The sequence below is a fragment of the Diadema antillarum genome, unplaced genomic scaffold (assembly GCF_040938485.1).
Source record: "Diadema antillarum isolate AM-2024a unplaced genomic scaffold, OU_Dant_1.0 scf00000022, whole genome shotgun sequence".
Classification (NCBI taxonomy): Eukaryota; Metazoa; Echinodermata; class Echinoidea; order Diadematoida; family Diadematidae; genus Diadema; species Diadema antillarum.
In genome coordinates, this window is record NW_027270911.1 from 1,675,566 (window position 1) to 1,697,866 (window position 22,301).

General features: G+C 39.1%; 2 protein-coding genes across 2 annotated transcripts in view; one reads left to right on the forward strand and one right to left on the reverse strand.

Moving 5' to 3' along the window:
- The window catches only part of LOC139730374 (N-acylethanolamine-hydrolyzing acid amidase-like), a 32,290-nt gene extending 29,835 nt beyond the window's left edge, over positions 1 to 2,455 (forward strand). Inside the window, exon 9 of the mRNA XM_071641243.1 lies at positions 1,762 to 2,455. Coding sequence (XP_071497344.1) covers positions 1,762 to 1,834 — 73 coding nt within the window. The 3' untranslated portion in view covers positions 1,835 to 2,455. The remainder of the gene's footprint in view (positions 1 to 1,761) is intronic.
- Positions 2,456 to 14,402: 11,947 nt separating this feature from the next.
- Positions 14,403 to 22,301, reverse strand: part of LOC139730997 (iron-sulfur clusters transporter ABCB7, mitochondrial-like) — a 31,006-nt gene continuing 23,107 nt past the window's right edge. The window contains exons 8-12 of the mRNA XM_071641872.1: positions 22,134 to 22,291; positions 20,285 to 20,448; positions 19,125 to 19,254; positions 17,334 to 17,609; positions 14,403 to 14,745 (exon numbers count right to left, since the gene is read on the reverse strand). Coding sequence (XP_071497973.1) covers positions 14,458 to 14,745; positions 17,334 to 17,609; positions 19,125 to 19,254; positions 20,285 to 20,448; positions 22,134 to 22,291 — 1,016 coding nt within the window. The 3' untranslated portion in view covers positions 14,403 to 14,457. The remainder of the gene's footprint in view (positions 14,746 to 17,333; positions 17,610 to 19,124; positions 19,255 to 20,284; positions 20,449 to 22,133; positions 22,292 to 22,301) is intronic.

Consider the following 22,301-nt stretch of genomic DNA (forward strand, 5'->3'; position numbering starts at 1 on the left):
AAGGAAAACTTTATGCATGAGTGAACACCTCTGTTTTTCTCTTCCAGGGCACAAAAGTAAAAATTGCAAAGCTGAGCAAGTTGTCATTCATGTGTAGGCGCTCTTCCATATAACAATGAGAACAAACAAAAATTTCACACAAAGAGCAACATGAATTAACTTGCAAAAATAAACCTATGATCTCTATGATATATTTAAAGCCCAAAAGATCAATGAAGGCTAAAAATAATGAAGGAACTCTATATGTACACATAGTGTACATATATATAGAGAGAAATAGAATAATATGTATATAGGGAGAGAGAAAATAGGGAAAGAGAAGGATATCTACAGAGAGAGAGAGAAATATTTATATAGATAGAGAAAATAGAGAAAGTTTGAGAGAGAGATAGATAGAAGAAAATGTGAGAGATAGAGAGGTAAAAACAATGAGATACTTTAATGAAAACTTCAAAGTATCTTATTCAAGTATTGACTGAGAATTCTGCCCCACCTGCATCGACGTGCACCTGGTAGGCCTGACGTCAGGGTTTGTTATTTAGGTGATATGGTACATCCTACCACAAACGTCCAGCGAATGTGTTTTTTCCTGTGTTGCTATGACTTCCTTTGTCATTGTGTATTAAAGGATGTCACTCAACCCGCATGAATGGAAAACCACCCATCCCTGTACAGATTTTCCAGATTAAAAAAAAAAGAAAATCAAATTTACAAGTACAACTGGGGAAATTATGAAGAATAGCAGTAGTAATACAAAGTGACCTCTCTTCTATCCAGTGGTGGGGAAGAACTGTTGCTATGATGAAATGTGACGACTAAGTGAAAAGAAATTCTCTGAATGATGTGTCTCGTTGCAACTCAATACTTGTTTAGCTTGAAAAGGAAAAGATATGCTTGCTGACCTTAGTTCATTGTTATATAAGATTTGATTGAAAAAAGTAGGAATTACAAAAGAAGGCAATGTGCATTAAAGTGATTTTCTAATCAAAATTGCACTTTCATTTTTCTCTGAAGTTACACATTTTGAGTAAAAGCAAATATGTATAAAATAATTCTAATAGCTCATATCTTTAAAATAGATATGAATTCCAAAAGATTGATTGTGTAAATAGTCAATGTTTGAATCTGATGCCTTTGGATGGGTTCCAATGGTACTGTAACCCGTTCCTTACGGAAACCTGGTGTACCAGGTTCCCAAAATGTAAACAAGAGTGCCTGCATTTGTGGCCTAAGTTCACATTTATTTGTGTTTAATTATGTTGCCTGCAAAAATGGGTTTGATAGAAAGAGTAGAGTTTTTTCTATCAATATCTGTATGACAGAGATGCATTGCTACATTTGCTGACTTTATAACTAGGCCGAGTTGGAATGGAGTCCTGAATGTTGATGAAAAAGCTTTTTGTGTATGGGCAACAAAGAGTGATCCATGTTTTCTTATGGTGGGTCACAAGTGTGTATGGGCAACCAAAGAGTGATCCATGTTTTCTTATGGTGGGTCACAAGTGTGTTATCTGTGAATTTCACAAATCTGACTGTAATCTGAATCACTGTTGAGCTGCAAATTTAACAGCATGCAAAGATATTACCACCTGATCTTTATGGCATAAAGTGGCAGAGTCAACGGGCGGGCATTAGTGCACTTGGGATAGCCTTGGTGTCAAACTGCAAAAATATCTGTATGCTAAAATAACTGACAGCTTTTAACAGTATGATATTCTGTAACTGAATTCTTTCTCCTGTCCATTCTTTGGCACATTGCAGCAGCACAGTCTACACCGCATCGATGTGCGCCGGGAGACCTGAGATTTATTCCACCAAGGTGAGGGATGTGTAGAGGCGTCGGACCACTCGCGGCAAAGTCGGCCTCCACTCTATCCGCCACATCTGGGAAAAAGTTCAAAACTTGATCACTTGTGCAATGAGAAGCTGATCTGTTTCATCAACAGAGGGCATGCTCCGATCATAGACGAGTAATTCTAACGAGATGAGTGCGATTGGCATTTGGAGTAAAACCAACCCCATTTAGGGCTTTTTTATGAAGTGTACTAGGTTAATGATAGACACATGATTAGCACATTGTTTTGAGCTCGGCTGTTCAAATTTTTAACTTGCCATCAGCCATATGAGCATGGTATGTATGCCAGTACTATACGATGCATATTCGCGTCAGCTGTCTTGCACCCAAAGATATAATCATTTTCTCTCTTCTTTTTTTTTTGTTCAGCTTCAGAAGAATTCCTGTTAGCAGACACTTGCACCTTTATCTAACGATACTAATGGTGCTCCATAGTATTCATGGAAATTTTGTTGAGAAAATGTGTGGAACTTTGTTTATATGAGAAAATGTATGGAACTTCATTTATATTTTTCATAATTTTGTTTATGACAGTGTATGAATAATGATAAATCTTTTGCAAAAGGATTTTTATAAACTTATTACTTGCTTTGTAAATTTATACTATGATAGTGATGTACATGAATATAGATATCTATCTTTCTATGTATTTTACACATACATACTAATCAAAGTGTGATTTGAAGATGTAGAGCGTAAGGACATTTCTTGTAGTGCATGATAGTGGTAGTATTTACAGAACCTACAAATTGTATGCAATGCAAATGCATGTTGACTTGTGCTGATTTGTGATACCCAGATCATCACTTTTGTGACACAAAGAATATATTTTATTTTAATATATTCATTTTTCTTTCATTTCTCTTAAGATTCCATCAATGACATCATCGATCAATCACTGCTCCATTACTAGTTGATTTGCAAAAGACAATGGAATGCACCTTCCCCTGAACTAAGCATTACCTACATATTTCCATACAGTGTCTTTTTGTTAATCAGATTAGTAGTTATGCTCAGATTTATGGAAAGGTGCATTCCAGTGTCTTCCTTAAAGCACATTAGTACTTTAGCAGGGATTGACAGATGATGTCAATGGCAGAATTTTGGTTTGAAAGAATTTTTTTAGAGTGTATCCAAGTAATCTGATGAAAAATAACAGACATTCATATAAGATATATGACACATATTTATATATATTCAATTTGCCACATAAGTGATGATCAGGGTGTTAAGATCAACAAAGTTAAAGTAAGTAAGTCATTCAAATCAACATAGTGCATTAACTAGGTCCATTAAATCAAAGTAATGTAGACTGCAGCACCTCAGCACAAAGCGGGATTATTCTGAGTTGAAGGTAAATAGGCATAGTCATGTGTAGGTGATTTCAAATAGCGTAATTGCTACACACTTTGTACTTCAGTGATAGTGAAAGTTATCGCAGTAGATGCATCGTCTTTCAGAGACGAGTGTGTTCACGTAATACTACAATCACTTCATTCCAGTAGAGTAATGGTGGCAATATATCTGTACATCCTTCGATTAGAAAGCTAGTCCAAAACAAAAGAAGGCAGACACATTTGTGATGTACATACAGCATGCATTATCTGTATGGACAGTTGAAAAGGTAGGGTGTATACAGTACATTTCCTGAATCAATGCAAAATGCCATTTTCCATTGTTTTTTACAGCTTTTCTCTGTGTGTGAGTAAAATATCAAAGGATACAAAGTAGCTTTGATGTTTTTCCCATTATAGCTTTTGCTCAAATTTTGTTTCCACATTGAAATGTAATGATGCCTCATCTTGTACGATATCTATGTTGTACCAGCAAGGTTACAACAGTCCTTTAGCATGATTGGTGTTGGAGGGATTAAGAGATATTCAGCTCTGCAAGCCTTTGTTGTTTTTTTATTCTTGTCTTTTTTGTTCTTGCCTTCTGTTATTTTTTTTCACTTATTGACAGATTCTTTAAAATGTAATGATAGGTGTTTGACACCTTGTGGGAATATCAATCTTGCCTAAATTTCCTACCACTTGCCTCAAAATTTCTGAAAAAAAATGTGGTTATTGTGTTTTGTGTTTTTGAAATAATATCTGGAAGAACTCTATTATTTTTTCTTAAAATTTGAGTACTGATGCACATTGTGTAAGTATACCTAGTACCACTTATATAATATAAAACTCTGCCCCAGTCATGGGTATTTTGCCATTTTCTATCAGGGCATATTTTAGCTGGTAAAACTTGTTCTCATGTCATAGTTTAGTCTCGTTGGAAAAATTGCTATGATCTGCAAACAAATGGTGTGAATATTGTCACACAGCATTGGCCCAATAAGGATTGTTTTTGTTTGTACTTTCCATAATCGTTAGTAGCATTTAAGTTTCTCTTGAGGAGGTTCCATGCAGAGCAACCATCTGCTTCCACTGTTTACGCTTTAAATTAAGGGTTAGCGAGGTATATGCAGTCTTAAAGAAGAAATCCAGTCCAGAAATAAGTTAGTCTGATAAAAAGAGTAAATATTATGAGTTCAACGGTAAAAACTTGACTGAAATGGGATGAAAAATGAGGAAGTTGATTTTGAAGTTTTGCTAATTTCTGCAAAACAGTTCTTTTACAGTGGACATATGAATATGCAAATGAGTGAGCTGACCATGTCATAACTTCACAATTTTCCATTGATCATGCACAAAAAATCACAAAAATTCAATATTTCTGTCATTGAAGTCTGAAACATGATGTTATTCCTGGTCGAATAACTTCCGAATAGTGATCAGTTAGATATATCAGGATTTGAGCCACGGGCATAATTGCGTTTGAATGAAAAACCGGAAATTTCACATTTATATATTCAAACTATATGGCAAGTTGTGAGGGAATGACACGCTCACTTTGCCATTAGTTTTGGCGTATTCATATTGACTGTTCAAGAACTGTTTCCTCAAAAATTAGGGAAACTTCAAAATGTCATAACTTCCTTATTTTTCATCCAATTTCGATCAAAATTTTGCCATTGAACTCGTGATATTTTACTCTGTCCTATTAGACTAAAGATATATTTGGACTGGATTTCCCCTTTAAGTATCTGTTCTGAAAATTCAAAGAGACCTAACAGAGTTTTGATACAAACAATTGTCCATCGGCCACCAAGCTGATCTGTCATTGTCCATGACTATCATGCCAAGTACAAAGAGATTAATGGTCTGATTGAATAATATGATTAGCAGAGCTACTTTGTATGCGCGATACAAAATGAAGATGTGCAGTCTTCAGTGGTCTTCTGTGTAATTTTTTGTTTTCACATTTCTCAGGATGTTGTTCATGACTATCATGTAAATCTTGTTGCAGAGTGAAATTAACCCCTGAGAAGCATGATGTGTCATATGAAAATTATTTTACCACTTTGTACATATTCACATCTAAGTGCACATCTAAGCGATTTCTGAAGCGTGCCTAATTATTGTTGTTGTACATAATCGATTATACAATGTTCATTTCTGACCCTTACAAACCTGGTAAAATTAGCAATTTGTTTGTTTGTTTCAATTTTGATGTGGTCAGATTCTCCACTTTCCTATCTTTGTATTTTACACTTATTTTGTACGTACAATTTGTCCCACTTCATGATGTCTAAGGGCCCAGCTCATAAAGTGTTGAGAAAGTTGGCTACAGAGAAACACAGTTGTGAGAAAATAAGCATTGGAAATTGGATGCAGTCAAATTCACTGGAGATTTGGTGCTTGAGCACTGAAGTCCAATCAAAACCCATTAAATCATCATGTGTCAGGGGAAAAACAACCCAACAAATTCTCTCTTTTTTTTTTGCCAGTTATATGAGAATTATGTGAAAATGAACTCATTCGTGAACCTTCACCCCTCTGAATAATATCTTTCTTTCATTTATGTGAAAATTATGTCAAATTTCTAATTGAAGTGTGAAGAGGTGATACTAGATATATCATTTTTGTTGTTAATTTTAGAACAAATCTAAAGGTTCCAATTATTCATTCCCAATACACTGTACCTGCAGCTGCAGGGTTTTGTTTGATATATGCTCTGATGTGAGTAACTTTATTGGGATGTAATGTTGATGAGTCCATATGTTCAGTTCAATATTCCAATGGGATGAATCAGTGGTTGGTCTGAAGCTTGACGATTATATGTGAAGAGCGAACACAAGGAAAGAGATGAATTTTTAATGACAAGTGTGTGGATTTTTATGGCAATTAATTGTGTTGGCAAGGCTTGATTTGTGCAATAAGAATTAAAACAGAGTCCTCCATAGGATCTAGAGTATGAGTAAGATGTAGGTCACAAAGTTACTAGTAACCTCGTAGTATTTTAAAGATAATGTGCTCATGATCAACTTCAACCACAACAAATATCTGCAGAGATACAGAAGGTCGTAATCCAAATTCTAGCCGGTAATCATGAGAGTAGGGTGAGAAATTGGGTTACTGCAGTGGCTCAAATACTGCAACTCATTGATGTCCACATGGCTGTAACTTTGTGGCACCTGGCAAGTCTAGGCCAATTTCTACTTATTAGAGATATAAACCTGTAAATCTCTTTGTTGTGGAAGAAGCCATTCTTTGAACGTTCACAGGAATTGAAGTTTTGGGAGAGGAGAAATTAATTCGACCATGTTGATCTACTGTGTAATACAGGGTATTGCTTTGATTTGTATCATCTACAGATTTTTTTTCCACTTGTTTTTTAGTGAAACCACTTTAAAATTGAAGAAAATTTTTATATTTCGAAGTGATCTTGTTAAAAGTCACTGGAAGTGATTACGGTGTGCAATCAGTGTGTTGTGATGTTATGTAGAAAGCCATGTGATCTTGGTTAATTACCTGCAAGGTCAATAGGAAATGAGTCAAAACAAATCTTTCCTGTTCAGTTGTATTCTTAGCGTGTGTGGAGACAGTTACTGAGCGTGCAATGAACTTGCGGAATCTGTTCTTGGATTCATGGTGACCAAACTTCTTCCGTTTTTCTGTCTTTAAGTCAAATGTGCATTTTGTACATTACCTCTGTGTTTTTTTGTAACTGGTCTAGTTTTTGGCATTCTTTTGACTGCATGTATGTCTGTCTATAGATGCAACCCACCCATAAAAAATAAGTTAATGAATAATGATAATAGATTGGAAAAGTGTTCCTAAGGTGGTTCATAATTTAGGTTTTAGTCTTGACTGAAGTTTAATGATTTGGATACATGTCTGAGGACGGTGTCTACACAAAATTTGGAAGTCATGGAATGTACATTGTATGTAAACTTCATTAACAGAGTCATATTTACTTCATCATATTGTATAGTTTATCATCAAATGATTCAGTGTCTCATCTGATTGTATGCAATTTTATCCCTGTAAACATGCAATTTAATCATTATCATGCAATATATATTTTTGGTAAATTCTTTGAGTGTTGTCTTTGTAACCATTTTGTGGCATGTCTTTTTTTTTTCTTTTTGTAAATGTATGAGGTACAGCCACTCAAATTTCTGTCAGCTATCATACTTACAATTCTGTATATTCAAAATGGGTTGACATTAAAACGGCTACAGTGAGAGAGCCTCTTCACTTAATCATCTTTCTGCACGGGCAGTATTTGAGGGTTATTATGAGATCATTCAAATAACCTTGTGTCACGTATAGACCGATTCGGGTTCGTTGAGGGCAGCAGACAATTTGTGGCACTGGGCGCAGCCATTAGCTCAAATTGCGGTGTCCCAGCCTACCCCCCCCCCCCCCCCCTCTCCCCCATCCCACGGGCAACATGTTTATCGCGCACATGTAGCAGGAGTACGCGCACTTGTAACAAAGGTTCGCGCATTGAGCAAGCGTTCGTGCACTCAGTACGAGACGCCTATTGGCTAAAACAACCATGCATCAGTTTTTCATTCCTTGCACGTGCTAATGTAGGGAGGGGGGTGGGGGAGTTGGAGGGGGGTCGGCCGGGACACCGCAGTAATGGCGCTGCCCATGCCGATAATACACAAACCGCCTCACAGAATCGGTCTATACAGAGCTACCAAGTCTACCTGATTTAAAACCACTTTTTCATCATTTTATAGAGGAAATATTTAAGAATTTCAATGAAGGCCATTTTGGTGGCTGTTTTGAATATCTCAGAACCCTCACGGATGCAATTAAAGAGTTGCTTCATCCAGAATAGGATTCAATTCAACTCTTGAAATAGGGTAAACGCATCAAAAACATAGGCCGGACGATGAAACAACATTTAGCCTCTGGCACCCCAGCTACCACCATACCTGAGATGAGGTTGATACTGTACAAGCTGAAATTTTCGCGAATTTCGCAAATCGCCTTTGAACCGCAAAAATAACAACAAGCGAAAATAACAACGCGCAAATAGCTAAGTTCAGTTAGACCCTCGCAACCGCAAAATTAACAAAAACATGAAAATGTTCTCCAAGTAGCAATTCGCGAAAATATGTGTACGCGAAAATTTCAGCTCGTACAGTAGTGTTAACTATATTATGTGTGTGTAAATCTGGGACAGTATCAATAAATCATTCTGTGGCATATAAGTAATGCGGATGAATTTTTAAAGCAAAAGTGCATTTGGAAATTTCACTGTGTGGAAGAAGCAGCTTTTACATTCAAGAGTGTATTCTTTAAAACCAACAACAGTGACTATAATACTAAGAGAGTTATACAGAAGTTGGACATTGAAATTAATGAAGGTGAAGATAATTGAGAATAGTATATACAGTGTATTTGGAGTATGTACGCATTATCATATTATCTATTTGTAATCTTTCTGTTATGTGGTCTGGATCTGGGGGCATTGAATGTCATTGCAATAAAGGACTTCCTATTATACGCAAAGTTCCTTTTTTGTACCAACCTGATTGTTACCTTTAAATTTCTTGTAGCAAATATTAAAAATCTCACACAAGTCTATGGCCTTCAGAAAAATCTGTCAACTCATGCAAGTGTGGACTTGTACGCACTACACACACACACACACACACACACACACACACATGCGTGCGCACACACACACACATACACATTTACATTTGACACAATCATACGCTTACATCAAGGTGCGTCTGCATGCAACATGCTGATTCGCGGGTGCAAACCAACATTACAGCAACCAACCCACATTGCAGATGGACAGGCATTCTCGTTGTGTTTGATGCTGTGTTAGTTATCAAAATGGAGGATCTCAAGCAAACCTTAGATCTCCCAAATTTGGATCAATAAATCATGACGACATATTAAGCCATACAGTATGTAAACTTAATTGTCAACTAAACACAAGGAATTTAATAGGAAATAGCATATGCAAAAAATCAGGATGTCCTGATGGTCCGCTTTCTATAAAGGCAAGGTTCAGTGCATTGCCATTAGTACCAGCTCAATATCATTTCTGTAGCAATGTCCAACCAAAATGGGTAGTAATCATCACCATCATAACTATCATCACTCATCATCGTTATTATCATCACCATCATTATCATGACCATCATCATCATCATCATAGTCAGTATGAAAATGTCAGGACACACCACTGATGATGACATAAATTGTGAGTGTGGGACACCTCAAACCATGCCACACCTTCTCCAGTGCCATAGCCTTGAGGAACAGTGTAGCCAAAACAACCTGAATGGCTGCAAATGAGAAGGCTCTGCAATGTGCCAAGTCCTTGTCAAATATCTAATGACTATGTAGATGTTGGATACGACGAGGTAGATCGTCATCATCGTCATCATCATCATCACCATCACCATTACCATCATTAGCATCATCACCATCATCACCAACATCACTATTATTATCATCATCATCATCACTATCATCACCATCATCATCATCATCACCATCACCATCATCATCACCATTACCATCATCACCACCACCACCACCATCATCATCATCATCATCATCACCAAAAGCATCATCACTATCACCATCATCACCAACATCACCATTATCATCATCATCATCACTATCATCACCATCACCATCACCATCCCCATTACCATCATCACCACCACCACCATCATCACCATCACCAAAAGCATCATCACCATCATCATCATCACCACCACCATCACCAAAAGCATCATCATCATCACCATCATCATCATCATCACCATCATCATCATCACCATCATCACCATCATCACCCTCATCATCACCATCATCACCATCACCATCATCATCACCAACACCATCATCACCAGCATCATCATCGATCACCATGATCATCACCATCAGTATCATCACCACTACCATCATCACCACTATCATTATCATCATCACCATCATCACCACCATCATCATCATCATCATAATCGTCATCAACACTGGATTTTATTAAAGTGCATTGCCTATTTATTCCAGGTAAATGGACTCCGTCTTTCTGTTCGTCAGACCATTCACTGTCTTACACTGTCATTTACGATCACAATCACAACAGACTAAATCAGCAGAGGGGCCATTTTCTTCTCAATTCACCTTGAAGTTTTTATTCCGTACACAAGTACATGTACACAAGTAACAATGTCTTTGTTGCATGGTGTTATCAAACTTTGAGAAATATATAGTGAATCTGAAAGATCACATATGTACAACTTACCTCTTGTATCACATGTAAAACATACTTATTTTTTTTTAATTTACAGCGTAATAGATATTCTTCATTTGACTCATAAATGCTAAAAAAAGCATACTAATAAATACACAATGGCTAGTGCCAGTGTGATGTGCTACCAATAAGTTACAAAGACATCATCTCACATGATGCCAAACTAGGCGCAGTCACACAGGCAAAAGATCGAGATGTTTAAGATCCCGATCTAGAAAGGTCCAGTTTACCTTTGGGAGCAGTCATTTGCAAAATGTTCAAGATATCGCCTTTCATGCATATGTGTAGGTCTGTTGTACCACAAAACACCCTTCCATGTGAAAGTTTTGCAATAAAGCCTAAGTTATAAGGAGATGTCAGCATTTTTCTCAATAAACCGTAGCGGTATACGATTTAGTTTGGAGACATTTCTATCATACCTATTGTACACATTTTGCATATTCAACAATACTTAGAATCGATTTTAGTGATTCAAATTTTCACAGTGGTTGTTTCTATCCCTAACTCACACTTTAAAACTATTTAAAGCACTAATGCTGGGTTTTCGTTTCATCTGCAAATGGTAAATTATGCCTTTAAGATCTCGAAGTTTTGCCAATGTGACTGCAAACTTCCCACAAAAGTTCTCACTTCCCACATCAACTAGGGATTTTTCCGCCACCCCCTCCAAACTTCTCGATCTTTTGCCAGTGTAATCGCGAGAAACTGAAACTTCGCGATCTTTGTCACGTGACCAGTACACCACATGCTTGCGGACAGTGTCTCCGAAGCGCGAGGCCATTGTCATGTACAGGCGTGGATTGTTACGTCACAATCAATAGCCATCAGAAGGCGCGCTCTTTCTTCTTTCTTGCACGCGCGCATCGATGACCAAAACTTCTTGATCCAAAAATCGAGAAGTTTGGCAGCCAGTGTAACTGCACGACAAAAGATCGCAAAGACTTCGCGATAGTAAACTTCTCAATATTTTGCCAGTCTGACCGCGCCTACTGACACAGAAATTCAAAGAAGCCTAACCCATTAGCAGAGACTCAACTGCAACACCCAATCATCTTCATGCCGAGTTCAACTCTAGAGGACTTCCCATTTGTTTCTGTACGATCTGCAAGCCAGTGCATCCTATGAACCACAGTTTAAAGGAGACCTCCGGATGATTTTCAAATTTTTACATTTGAACAACAATAAAGTACTTACACTGAGTACAGAGTTTCAGAATTTATAGTGATTGGGATGAGGAATACGAATGTGTTCTAAATTTATAACAAATTGCAATAAACAGGGATGATGGCATGGCAGCCTCACCAAAAGAATGCATGAGTTGGGGCTCAAGGAAATAGAACAAAAGAAAAAGGTACGCATACAGTCTACACAGGTGAACTTGTCAATCAAGCGGTATTGTAATGGAATTACACTGCTACTTTTCGGAAATATGTGAGGCTCCTCTGTCATCAAGACTGTTCAGTGTAATTTGTTTAAGATTTTTCAAAGTATTGGTTTCTCTGCTCAAAGACCCCGTTAACAGTGCGGGGCTGGGCCGAGCCGCGGCCGAGCCCAGCCTGAATTGCGAGGTCGGGCCCCGCAATTTTGTCCGTTTACACTGCCGGGCTTGGCCGCGCTTTTGATTCAAACCTTTCAATATGTTGTCGTAGTGGCGCTCTGCTTGTAAACAAATGCAATTTGGTATTGTCTGGTTTTCAGACCCTTTGCCAAATGAATTCCGTGGCGACAAAGTCGCCATTCGGGCAAAGGCCTTTGCCGAAGGAAAAAATCCTTTGCAGGACAAAACCACCTTAAACTATACCAGTTTTCAACGTTGAGGGGGTTAATATCCTGAACAGCGAAATAGTACAGAAAGAGGGTTTGGAAGTCAGACTAAAATTGGCTGCGCATATGGTCAAGTTTACGTTTACACTGAGAAAAGGCGGGGCTTGGCCGCGGCTCGGCCGCGGCCGAGACCGCCTCCAGAGCGAGGCCAAATGCGAGGCCAATTTTGGCCTCGCATTTGGCCTTTTGCGCGTTTACACTGAAGCGGGGCTGGGCCGAGCCGCGGCCTCGCCTCGCACTGTAAACGGGGTCTAAGACCACAATAAGTTTCACAAATCTATACACGGAGCTGTCGATTTATGTACTACACAATATTAAATTATGAAAATCGTCTGGAATGCCCCTTTAAAGTCCAGAGCAGGGGAGCCGTAGGCCCTCCCATCAAGCAAGTGAGCATATATGCCACTGATCTCTTCCGGGCAGTATCTGGATATCTCCTTGGCCCGTTCAAGCTGTACAAGCAAGTGAAGCCAACATGCTGCCATCTTACTGGGCACATTCTATGGGGATTTGCGTGCATTTTCCAGCAGAGACTGTCACCTAGATCATGTGATGTCATGAGTTCTGTAAACAAATGTATGGGCGATGTGCCTGGAAAGATGGCGGCGCAGTGGCTTCAAAGCAATTGGTTTATGAGATATGTGTATGCAAAATGAAGGGGCATTGAGCGTGTTGGAATTTTTGGAGAACATTTTGGCGCCCTCTTTGTTGTAAGTCCTCAATGGGGTTAGCCTCATCCCAAGATGTTGACTTTAATCATTTCCTACAGACACAAGTGTATGTACCACTGTAACATGTCTTGATTCTGCGGAATTAAAAACACACAAAATTCATCTTACTCGGCCCAGTGCAAAAATTTAATATGGCACAAATATCCACTTTTACAGAACCGCACTGCTTTTGTCCAAGTCAGCTGACAATACGATGGAAGCAAAACCCTAACATCCACTGTGGTTTGTTGAAGTATTACAGTGCCATACTGTGCAAGTGTGTGCGGGCCATTTTATACTCTGATATTCATGGATCCGTTGAAACATCTCCACACGCAAATGCATAAAACGCCAGAGGATACTAACACATTATCATTCATAACTTTATGGCTATTGCACTCACCTTCCTTGCACTCTACAACAAAATCTGTTGAGGTACAGTCTCACAACCCACTGGTTTTAATGCCCAGTACACAAGGTACGAGACTCGCATCTGCCCAGTCCCACATATAGTGACTTCAATAAGTAGTTTATAGCAAAAGTAGGTTCCTCCACAGGCAGTACGGGGGAACGTAGTGTAAAACACAGTCCGAGTGTACAGGACGTATCAGAAGTAGGTAATGACAAGTAAAGAACATAATATTACCCATCTCCTGCTGACTGAGCTACACAGCAATGACACCAACAAACGATTCATATAACAACCGTGATTGTCTACAATCTATGAATCTGTATCCAGAAACTTTACAAAGAAAGGCAGCTTCCAAGTTGAGGAGATATGTGATTTGATAAAGTCTTGACCTATAATCCTCATCATTTGAGCCTTGTTTAGAAAAATATGTATTTTGAAAATAACTTATATTATGCCTACATTAATATCTGATGAACCTAGGTAACAATGAAAGCTTAAAAGGCTCATAGACTTAAAAAAAAGAAAAATCATATCAATGACATCACAACTGACTGCACAGAGATGTTACCGTTCACTCTCAGTTTGAACAACCTTTGGTAGAGTACAGTAGAACCATCTGCCCAAACCTGCAATGACAGACCAGTACTGGGACATATTAAGCACATTTCAGTGGGGGGAAAAAAGGTGGTGGGGCAAAGATAGGGAAAGGGCGAGTTAGAAAGAAAGATAGAGAAAGAAAAAGAAAGAGAGGGAGAGACAGAAAGAAAAGGAGAGACAGAGAATGAGTGAAACAAATCAAGAGGATCAAACAGAGACATAGTGAAAGAAACAATAAAAGAGAAACTAAGAGAAAAAACAAAGGTGTAAAACAGGGGTCGAAGAAAACTATTGCTCATGGAGCAGAGTTGAGTTGACAGAGAAAACAAAATTTTGACAAATCAACAAAACTTAACCCAAACCCAAACCCAAGCCCAAACATAAACCCAAACCTAGCCCTGTTGCATAATGATAACAATGCCACCCCCCAGACATCACGACCTTATGACCTCTTCCTCCGCATCCGTCTCTTTGCCCTCGCGATTATTCGTCAAGTTCTCGACATTCGTCAAGCCCTCGAGGGCCACCCGGTTCTGGTTCGTCCACAGGTCGTAGTAGAAGGAGTTCGTGTCGGCGATCAGCTGGGAGTGGCGCCCTCGCTCGGCGATGCCGCCGTCCCTGATGACCAGGATCTCGTCGGCGTTGACGACGGTGGAGAGGCGGTGGGCGATGAAGATGGACGTGCGTCCCTTGGTGACTGCTTCCATGGAGTTCAAGATGTGCTGTGGGGAGAAGACACGGAAAAATTGACATTTTAAAGGCATAATTTACCACTTGCAGATGAAACAAAACCCTGCATCAATGCCTCAAAATAGTTCTAAAATGTGAGTTAGGGATAGAAACAACCAATGTTAAAATTTGAACCAGTATAATCAATGCTAAGTATTGTTAAATATACAAAATGTGAACGATAGTAATAACAAAAATGTTTTCAGACTAAGCCGTCTACAGTTATGGTTTAATGAGAAAAATAGTGATATCTCCTTATATTTTAGGCTTTATTGCAAAAAAAAATTATATGGTAGGATGTTTTGTGACACAACTAACCTACACATAGCATCAAATGTGATATCATGAACATTTTTAGATCACTGCTCCCAAAGGTAAACAGGACTTCTAACAGCCAATAAACTAAGAGGCACAACCGTATGAATACTGTACAAGCGAAATATGAAGGGCAGTTGTCATTTTCATGAATTTCACGAGTCGGGTGCTAATCCCAAATCTAAAAACATGGAAAATACTGACTCTGATCCTGACACGAATGATACGTGGGGAGAAGACATGGAAAATTTGACGTACAGTACTCTCCGCATAATCGGGTTGGCTCGGGCAGAGCATTTCTTACCCGATTAAGCGGAGTACCCGATTAACAGAAGAACATGTCTCATTCACAATATTTACACACACAATGTGTATGTACATACATTGTACACTGCATCAAACACCTACACTGCATGCTTTACACGCGTGCTTGCACGGCACACTATACATACCTTACACTTGCTCAGTCACGAGCAATAATTTACACTCTTTTTATGGACAAAAATGTCTCCAGAAAACCTTGTTGTGTGTATACTCCTAGCTAACACGCAGTCGTTTCCGAAATGAACATGTCTCTTTTTGTGCGCTAGTCACGTATAACGTCGGGTTACTATTCGAGAAGTGACTGGGGAAAAGCAAAATTATGGAGCAAGTGCATGGTCTGATTTTCGTTGCAAACTTCTCGTTTTGTGAATGTTGTTGCGGTGCAAGGGAGGAGCACAAGACTAGTGTGTTCAACTCTGTCTGTCTATGTAATTTCGAGTACCAGCTACATGTGTAATGCTCATTTATGCGTGGCAAGTCGGTACTGGTGCATGTTTTAGTTTTGTTTTTTTCATGTTTAATCACTGGATCCCCAAATGATTGGTCTTCTTTGCAAATTAAGCAGAGAATGGGATTAGCCGTAGAAAATTTGACATTCATGATTTCTTAAAGTGACATCTACGGTAAAATGTGGGTAGAAATTAGATAAAAAGAAAATTATTTACCCATTTATGCAGAGAGGCAACCCGATTATCAGGTAATTTTAAAGTGCACTGGAACTGACTTTGACATTACTACCCAATTAAACGGAGCATCCATTTAAGCGATACCCGATTACGCGGAGAGTACTGTATTAACAGCCAACTTACTAAGAGGCATAACCGCATGAATACTGCATGCCAAATACTAAGGACAGTTTTTATTTTCATGAATTTCACGAGTCAGGTGCTACTCCCAAATCTAAAAACATGGAAAGTATTGATTCTGATCCTGACATGAATGTGACGTGCACACCTACATTTCTATCACTACAGCAAGCAACCAAACACCTGCAAGCTTTTCTTGCTACAAACCTCTTTCTATCTGTGGTTCACCCATTCCGTGCCAGGGACATTCCACAGTGTGCACAATTTAAAGTTTGTTTGTTCTTTTGTGCCAATTTGCATTTTGTTTGTTTCATTTTCCATCTGAGAAGATGCACATATTCAACTGCACTAGCTAGCAGCTGTCCATGGGGTCCAGTTGGATGTGAGGTGGGACCATTTCACCGGGTTTATATGCACCCTGCTCTTTGCAATGAATGACTGATGCGAGATCTTTTGCACGCACGAGTTGTGACTTTCTAACATACAGGACCTCCATTTTATGTCCTATTTGACGGACAGAGTATTTTGCCTCATACAGTATGAGGGGGTGGCATGATTACGCACACAATATTGCACAGTCAGACTTGAAAATCAAACCCGGGTCCTTTGGATCTGGAGATTGTCCTACAGACTGAGCCAAATCACCACCCCTTGGGTGCATTCAAGTGATCTAAAATGAACCACAGCGAACTGAATTAGAGCGTACCGAACTGTACCATGCCAATTTTGGAGCGTTCGAGCACTCTGCGGAGAGAGCGTACCTCATGAGCTATTTTTAGAAGAGGTTAAGCATTTTTGTAGCAAGAATGTCATTCATCTGCCGCTTGAACTACTTGCAGCTGTCTCGAACAAAGAGAATGATATCTTTGCATTTTGACGTATGCGCAAAATATGCGCATGCTTTACAACGAACTTTCAGTATGCTTTTGGTACACTTTTGGAGCACATCAGGAAGTGGTCCACTTTTGGTTCGGTAGAGTACTGTATGGTACACTTTAGGAGCGTTCGATTGCTCCTATGGCACAAGTACGGTATGGTACGGTTCACTTTAGGAGAGCACTCGAACGCACCCTTAATCACCATACTCACGGGACACAAAGAGTTAAACAATGTTCCATAAGACCAACCACACCCACCTGCTCAGTGATAGAGTCGAGGGAGGAGGTGGCCTCGTCGTAGAGGACGATGGGCGGGTCCTTGAGGATCGTCCTGGCGATGGCCACGCGCTGCTTCTCGCCCCCGGACAGCTTGAGGCCGCGCTCGCCGACCTGGGTGTCGTAGCCCTCCGGCATGCGTATCACGCTGCCGTGGATGTCGGCCATCTTGGCTGCCTGGAGGACCTCCTCCTCCGATGCCTTTAGGTTGCCATAGCGCAGGTTGTAGAAGATGGAGTTGTGGAATAGAACACAGTCCTACACATCGCACACACACACATGGAGATAAGGCATACATTGTAGATCAATTCATCATCAGTCATTTTCTACGGTTTCCCAATTCACTGGATATTACTTAACACCCAATGCATGACCATTGAGGAGACTGCAAAATATAAGCTTAGCTTTTTAGCATGTCTCCTCCATTTCCTGCAACTTTAATTTTAATTCAGTTTTCACTTGCTTTTGTAATGCGTATATACAAATAGTATTGTTAACGTCACATATTTTTCTTTGTTAGTATATCGTATTGATGTTGTGCTATTTTGTGTATGAAAATGTTGTTGGAATTGAAATAAATGAAATGAATGAATGAATAGTCAGGGCTGCCAATTCTGCAGACCCCCCCACACACACACACAAAGAAAACAAAATACATACTTATCAAGAGTAAAAAACATTTCATAGGGAAAAAAATCCCATATTATCATTTAGAATGTAAGGGAAAATATATACACACATATTAAAGGGTGTGTACAGTTCTGGTCGCAGTGAGGATTTAGCTTTTAACGTTTTGCGAGATATTCAGAAACCACTCTATGAGATGTTAAAGAGCATGCAATTCTAAGGGGTGTTTAAAGTTTATTTGATGAAAATCGGTTTTGAAATGTCTGAGATAACCAAAAACAAGGTGAAAGAAAGAGATCCTAATAAAGGTGGGGCATGTTGCCTTTTATCATTATCACTTTTGGGGATATCTCAGCCATTTGAAAACCAATTTTCATCAAATAAACGTTGAATCCTTCTTAAAAATCACATGCTCTTTCATATTTCATAAGGGGTTTCTCATTATCTCACTTAGGAATGTTCAAAACATGAATCCCCACCTCAACCACTACTGTACGGTCCCTTTAAGGGTGCTTGCCAACATTAAAAAAAAGAATTTAATCTTAAAATTACATTTTCTTTTTCTTTAATGAAGAAACTGCATACTGAATGTGGGTTCAAATCACAAGTTTTCAGGCCCAAAAAACGAGGACAAATGAGTTGCTCATACATAATAAGAAAGAAAATCAAGCTGCAAAATACCATAATATATAACAGTCACACTTGTGCATATGGTGTGACCTTCATCGTCCATCACAGATCGGCAAAATGCCTTGACAGAAAAATAACGTATGGATATTGCCTTTTCCAGGTTAGCATGCCTTTACAGTAATGGGGCGATCGTTAACGATTGCCCCGTCATTGTACAGGCATGCTAACCTGGAAACATTAAATTGCACATTACTTGAATATGAGACCATTCTGAAGCAAATAATTTTCACACAATAGATATATAATGTACTCTTAAATGAATCCCACAAGGATTGGAACAATCATTCCCAAGCATTCCCACTGATTCCCACTGATCAGTTACTAGCCATCCCCTTTAAACATCTTGTCAATGTTGTAATAGTAACAAGTTTGATCCTGATTGCACTGTAACCTACATTGTATCACTGACCAGTCTCACTCAATGGATACCATTCAATACCAAAAGAAAATGCTGACCTGGGGAACGACGCCGATGGCCCTCCTCAGACTATCAACGTTCACCTCCCTGATGTCCTGGCCGTTGATCAGGATCCGCCCCTCCTCAGGGTCGTAGAACCGGAAGAGCAACCTCACTATCGTTGACTTCCTGTCGTACGGAGGAAAAGAAATGCATGTGGCTACCTATACCTGGCTTCTCAACTTTGCCATGACATAAACTGTTTATATCAGTTTACATGCATAATACAGTGCTGAAGTAGATGGGGTCTACCCCAACATATAATTATACAAAGAAATCAATACTTTACAAAAGCATGTCTATACTGACATCGTACACATACACGCACACACAGAAGAAGCTAATCTTCTACCTTTTCCACACTGAAAAGATAAGATAAAACAATCCCTTGTGAAATACTGTAAGAAAAGGTGGAAAAAAATCCTGCCGCTCTAAAAACAACAGAAAGCAAACAACTTCCCTCCACAATTTAAATCATTAATGTTTGTGATGGAACCACATCTGGTGTATAAATTTGTGTGTAAAAATTTGTCCAACTTTGTGCATATTACAAAAAAAAAAGTTTCACTAGACTCTTGTAATCTTTCTCGACTGCAAGATATGCAGTTAAAGGGATGGTATGATTTTGGTGGAGATGAGCATTGGGCTTTGAACTTTTTGCAAGATATCAAGTAACCACTTACGAAATATTACAGAGCATACCATTTTAAGAGGAATTCAGTTTATTTGATGAAAATCGGTTCGGGAATGGCTGAGACATCAAAAGTACAACAAAGCGATTGTAATGAAAGATGGGTCCCACTTTTCATCAGTATTGCACTGTTTTGGACATCTCAGCCATTTCAAAACCAATTTTCATCATACAAAGTTGAATTCCTCTTGGAATTACACACTCTTTCATAATTTCATTAAAGGTTTGTCATTGTCTCACCCAAATATGTTAGAAACCTGAATTCAGGTCTCAACCAAAACTATACGATCTCTTTAAAATTCATAGATGACAAGATAATTTCTGAAGAGAATTAACCACTAAGGTGTGATGCATTACCCATCAGTTATCGCAAAATCAAGATTCCTTTGTTTGTCTTTAAGCTGGTCAAAGCTAGTGAATAGCAGGATGCCAATACCTTATAACAAAGGGTCATTACGTTTGACCTACCCTGACCCGCTGCCGCCAACGATTGCGATCTTCTTCCCCGTGGGTACCTCGAAGCTGAGTTTCTTGAAGAGCTTCTGCTCTGGAAGGTAGCCAAAGGCCACATCCTCGAATTTGATGTGGGCCTCCTGGGGCGAGACTTTGAGGGCGGGGGCATCCACTTTGCTCTGGAGTGACGAGTTAAGCAAGAAGAGAGTCAGCAGAATGGGTCGGGGGGGGGGGGGGCTTATCATATTCAGTTTCCTTCACTGTACAGGAGCAACATATGTTGCCAGTGAAATCATTTCACTTCAAATAAAATTACACTTAAAAAAAAAATGACTTAACATATCTGGCAGTGAATGATGTGTTGTAGTTGCATGCCTTGGATTGTACAAACAAAAAATTACTTTAAAAAAACCCACTAAATAATGAAAACATGGGATTAAATAAGCCATTTAGGTTTCATACAAAATATAGACAAGTCTTTGTTGTTGTGTTGTGTCTTTGTCTCCCATATGCTGTTCTAAATCCTAGTGTACTGAACAGAGATCGTGCCGAAGTTCATATCTTATGACAATAACTATCAAATGTGACCGTGCATCATAAAACGAACAAAACGTCGCACGCACTGATTTTGTGTGAGGACTGAAAATAGGTGAAATGGGCTAACCTAGCCAATCTTGACTTTTTCATAGTTTCTAAAAGAGCAAGTCTTCTTCTACATTATGCTAAAACTTTGGATAATAAAACGAACAGGAAACTATGTTTTTAGGAGTTTATTTCGAACACATTTTTTAGAATAGTGTGATTAGGTATGTCTTTAGAGTCGCTTTTTTATTTCTTAAAAACCCTGTACACACTCTTCACTCTCAACTCTAATAAGTTTAGAAAGGATGATGCTACTGCTTTGAAAGCTGGCATTAATCATGGACAGAGTGTGTTGATAAAGCATGCTCAATTTCAGCTAATTCGATGATCCCATCATTGTTGTTACTGCAGTGGTTTACATCCTGTTTTTTGTCCCATTTGTTGCACAGCGAGCATAGCTTGGTAAAGATTAAGCACTTGAATAGACCCTGTGCTTCATAGCTTCTTTCCTCAGTTCACACTTTTCCTGAGTGTGTGCTTTCTTTCCAATATTCATACAGGTGAGGAAAGTCCATTTGATTTGATTTATACATCATTTTAAAGCTTAAAGTCTGCTCTTTCCGAATATGCTCTTTAAAAATCCATGTCTGGCGACTTTTTGTCGGTTTTGTGATTCAGGGTCACAAATAGTGTATAGTACTGGGCAATCCTCTTGTCTTTAGCTACTGCCATTGTCCTTGTTGTTACATAACTTCCCTTAACCATCAGTTACCAGATGACATATAAGTGAACCCCTGACACACAAAATCACCTGTCCCTCTGAATACAGTAATGAACCTTTGCAGTGGGATTTGATCATTTTAACTCCAGTAAAGTCTGATACCTCACAAACTATGGTCATTTAAAAGAATTAATCAAACCTTATGGGGCCTTGAACACTACCCTCCACAAAAAAAGAATATAACAATATCATCTGTAGATACTGAATATCCAGATTCAAGAATCGTAACAACCCCGCCCACAATCTTCCCACAAATGACCCTATTACTGTCACACAATCATATTCATCCATATCCGCAAATTTCTGTAACTTTGTAGTTGGGTTGGATCCCTCAACCCCTAGTAAGAATGGACCCACCCCCTAAAAAAAAAATGTATATCCAGATACTGGTACAAGAATCTGAGAATCTTGTCACCATGGAAATCTATGCGTGGGAAGAAACAAGCATCCATGGAACCTGTGGGTGGGTTTGAACCGCTAACCTTCCAGTAGGGTGGTTACCTTTATATCTGTCTCCACTTTGAGGAGGTTGAACATGGTACCCATGTCAATCAGTGACTGCCGGATCTCTCGGTACACCGAGCCCAGGAAGTTGAGGGGCAACGAGAGCTGGAAGAGCAGACCGTTGACCATGACGAGGTCACCAACGGTCAGGTTGCCTAGGAAACA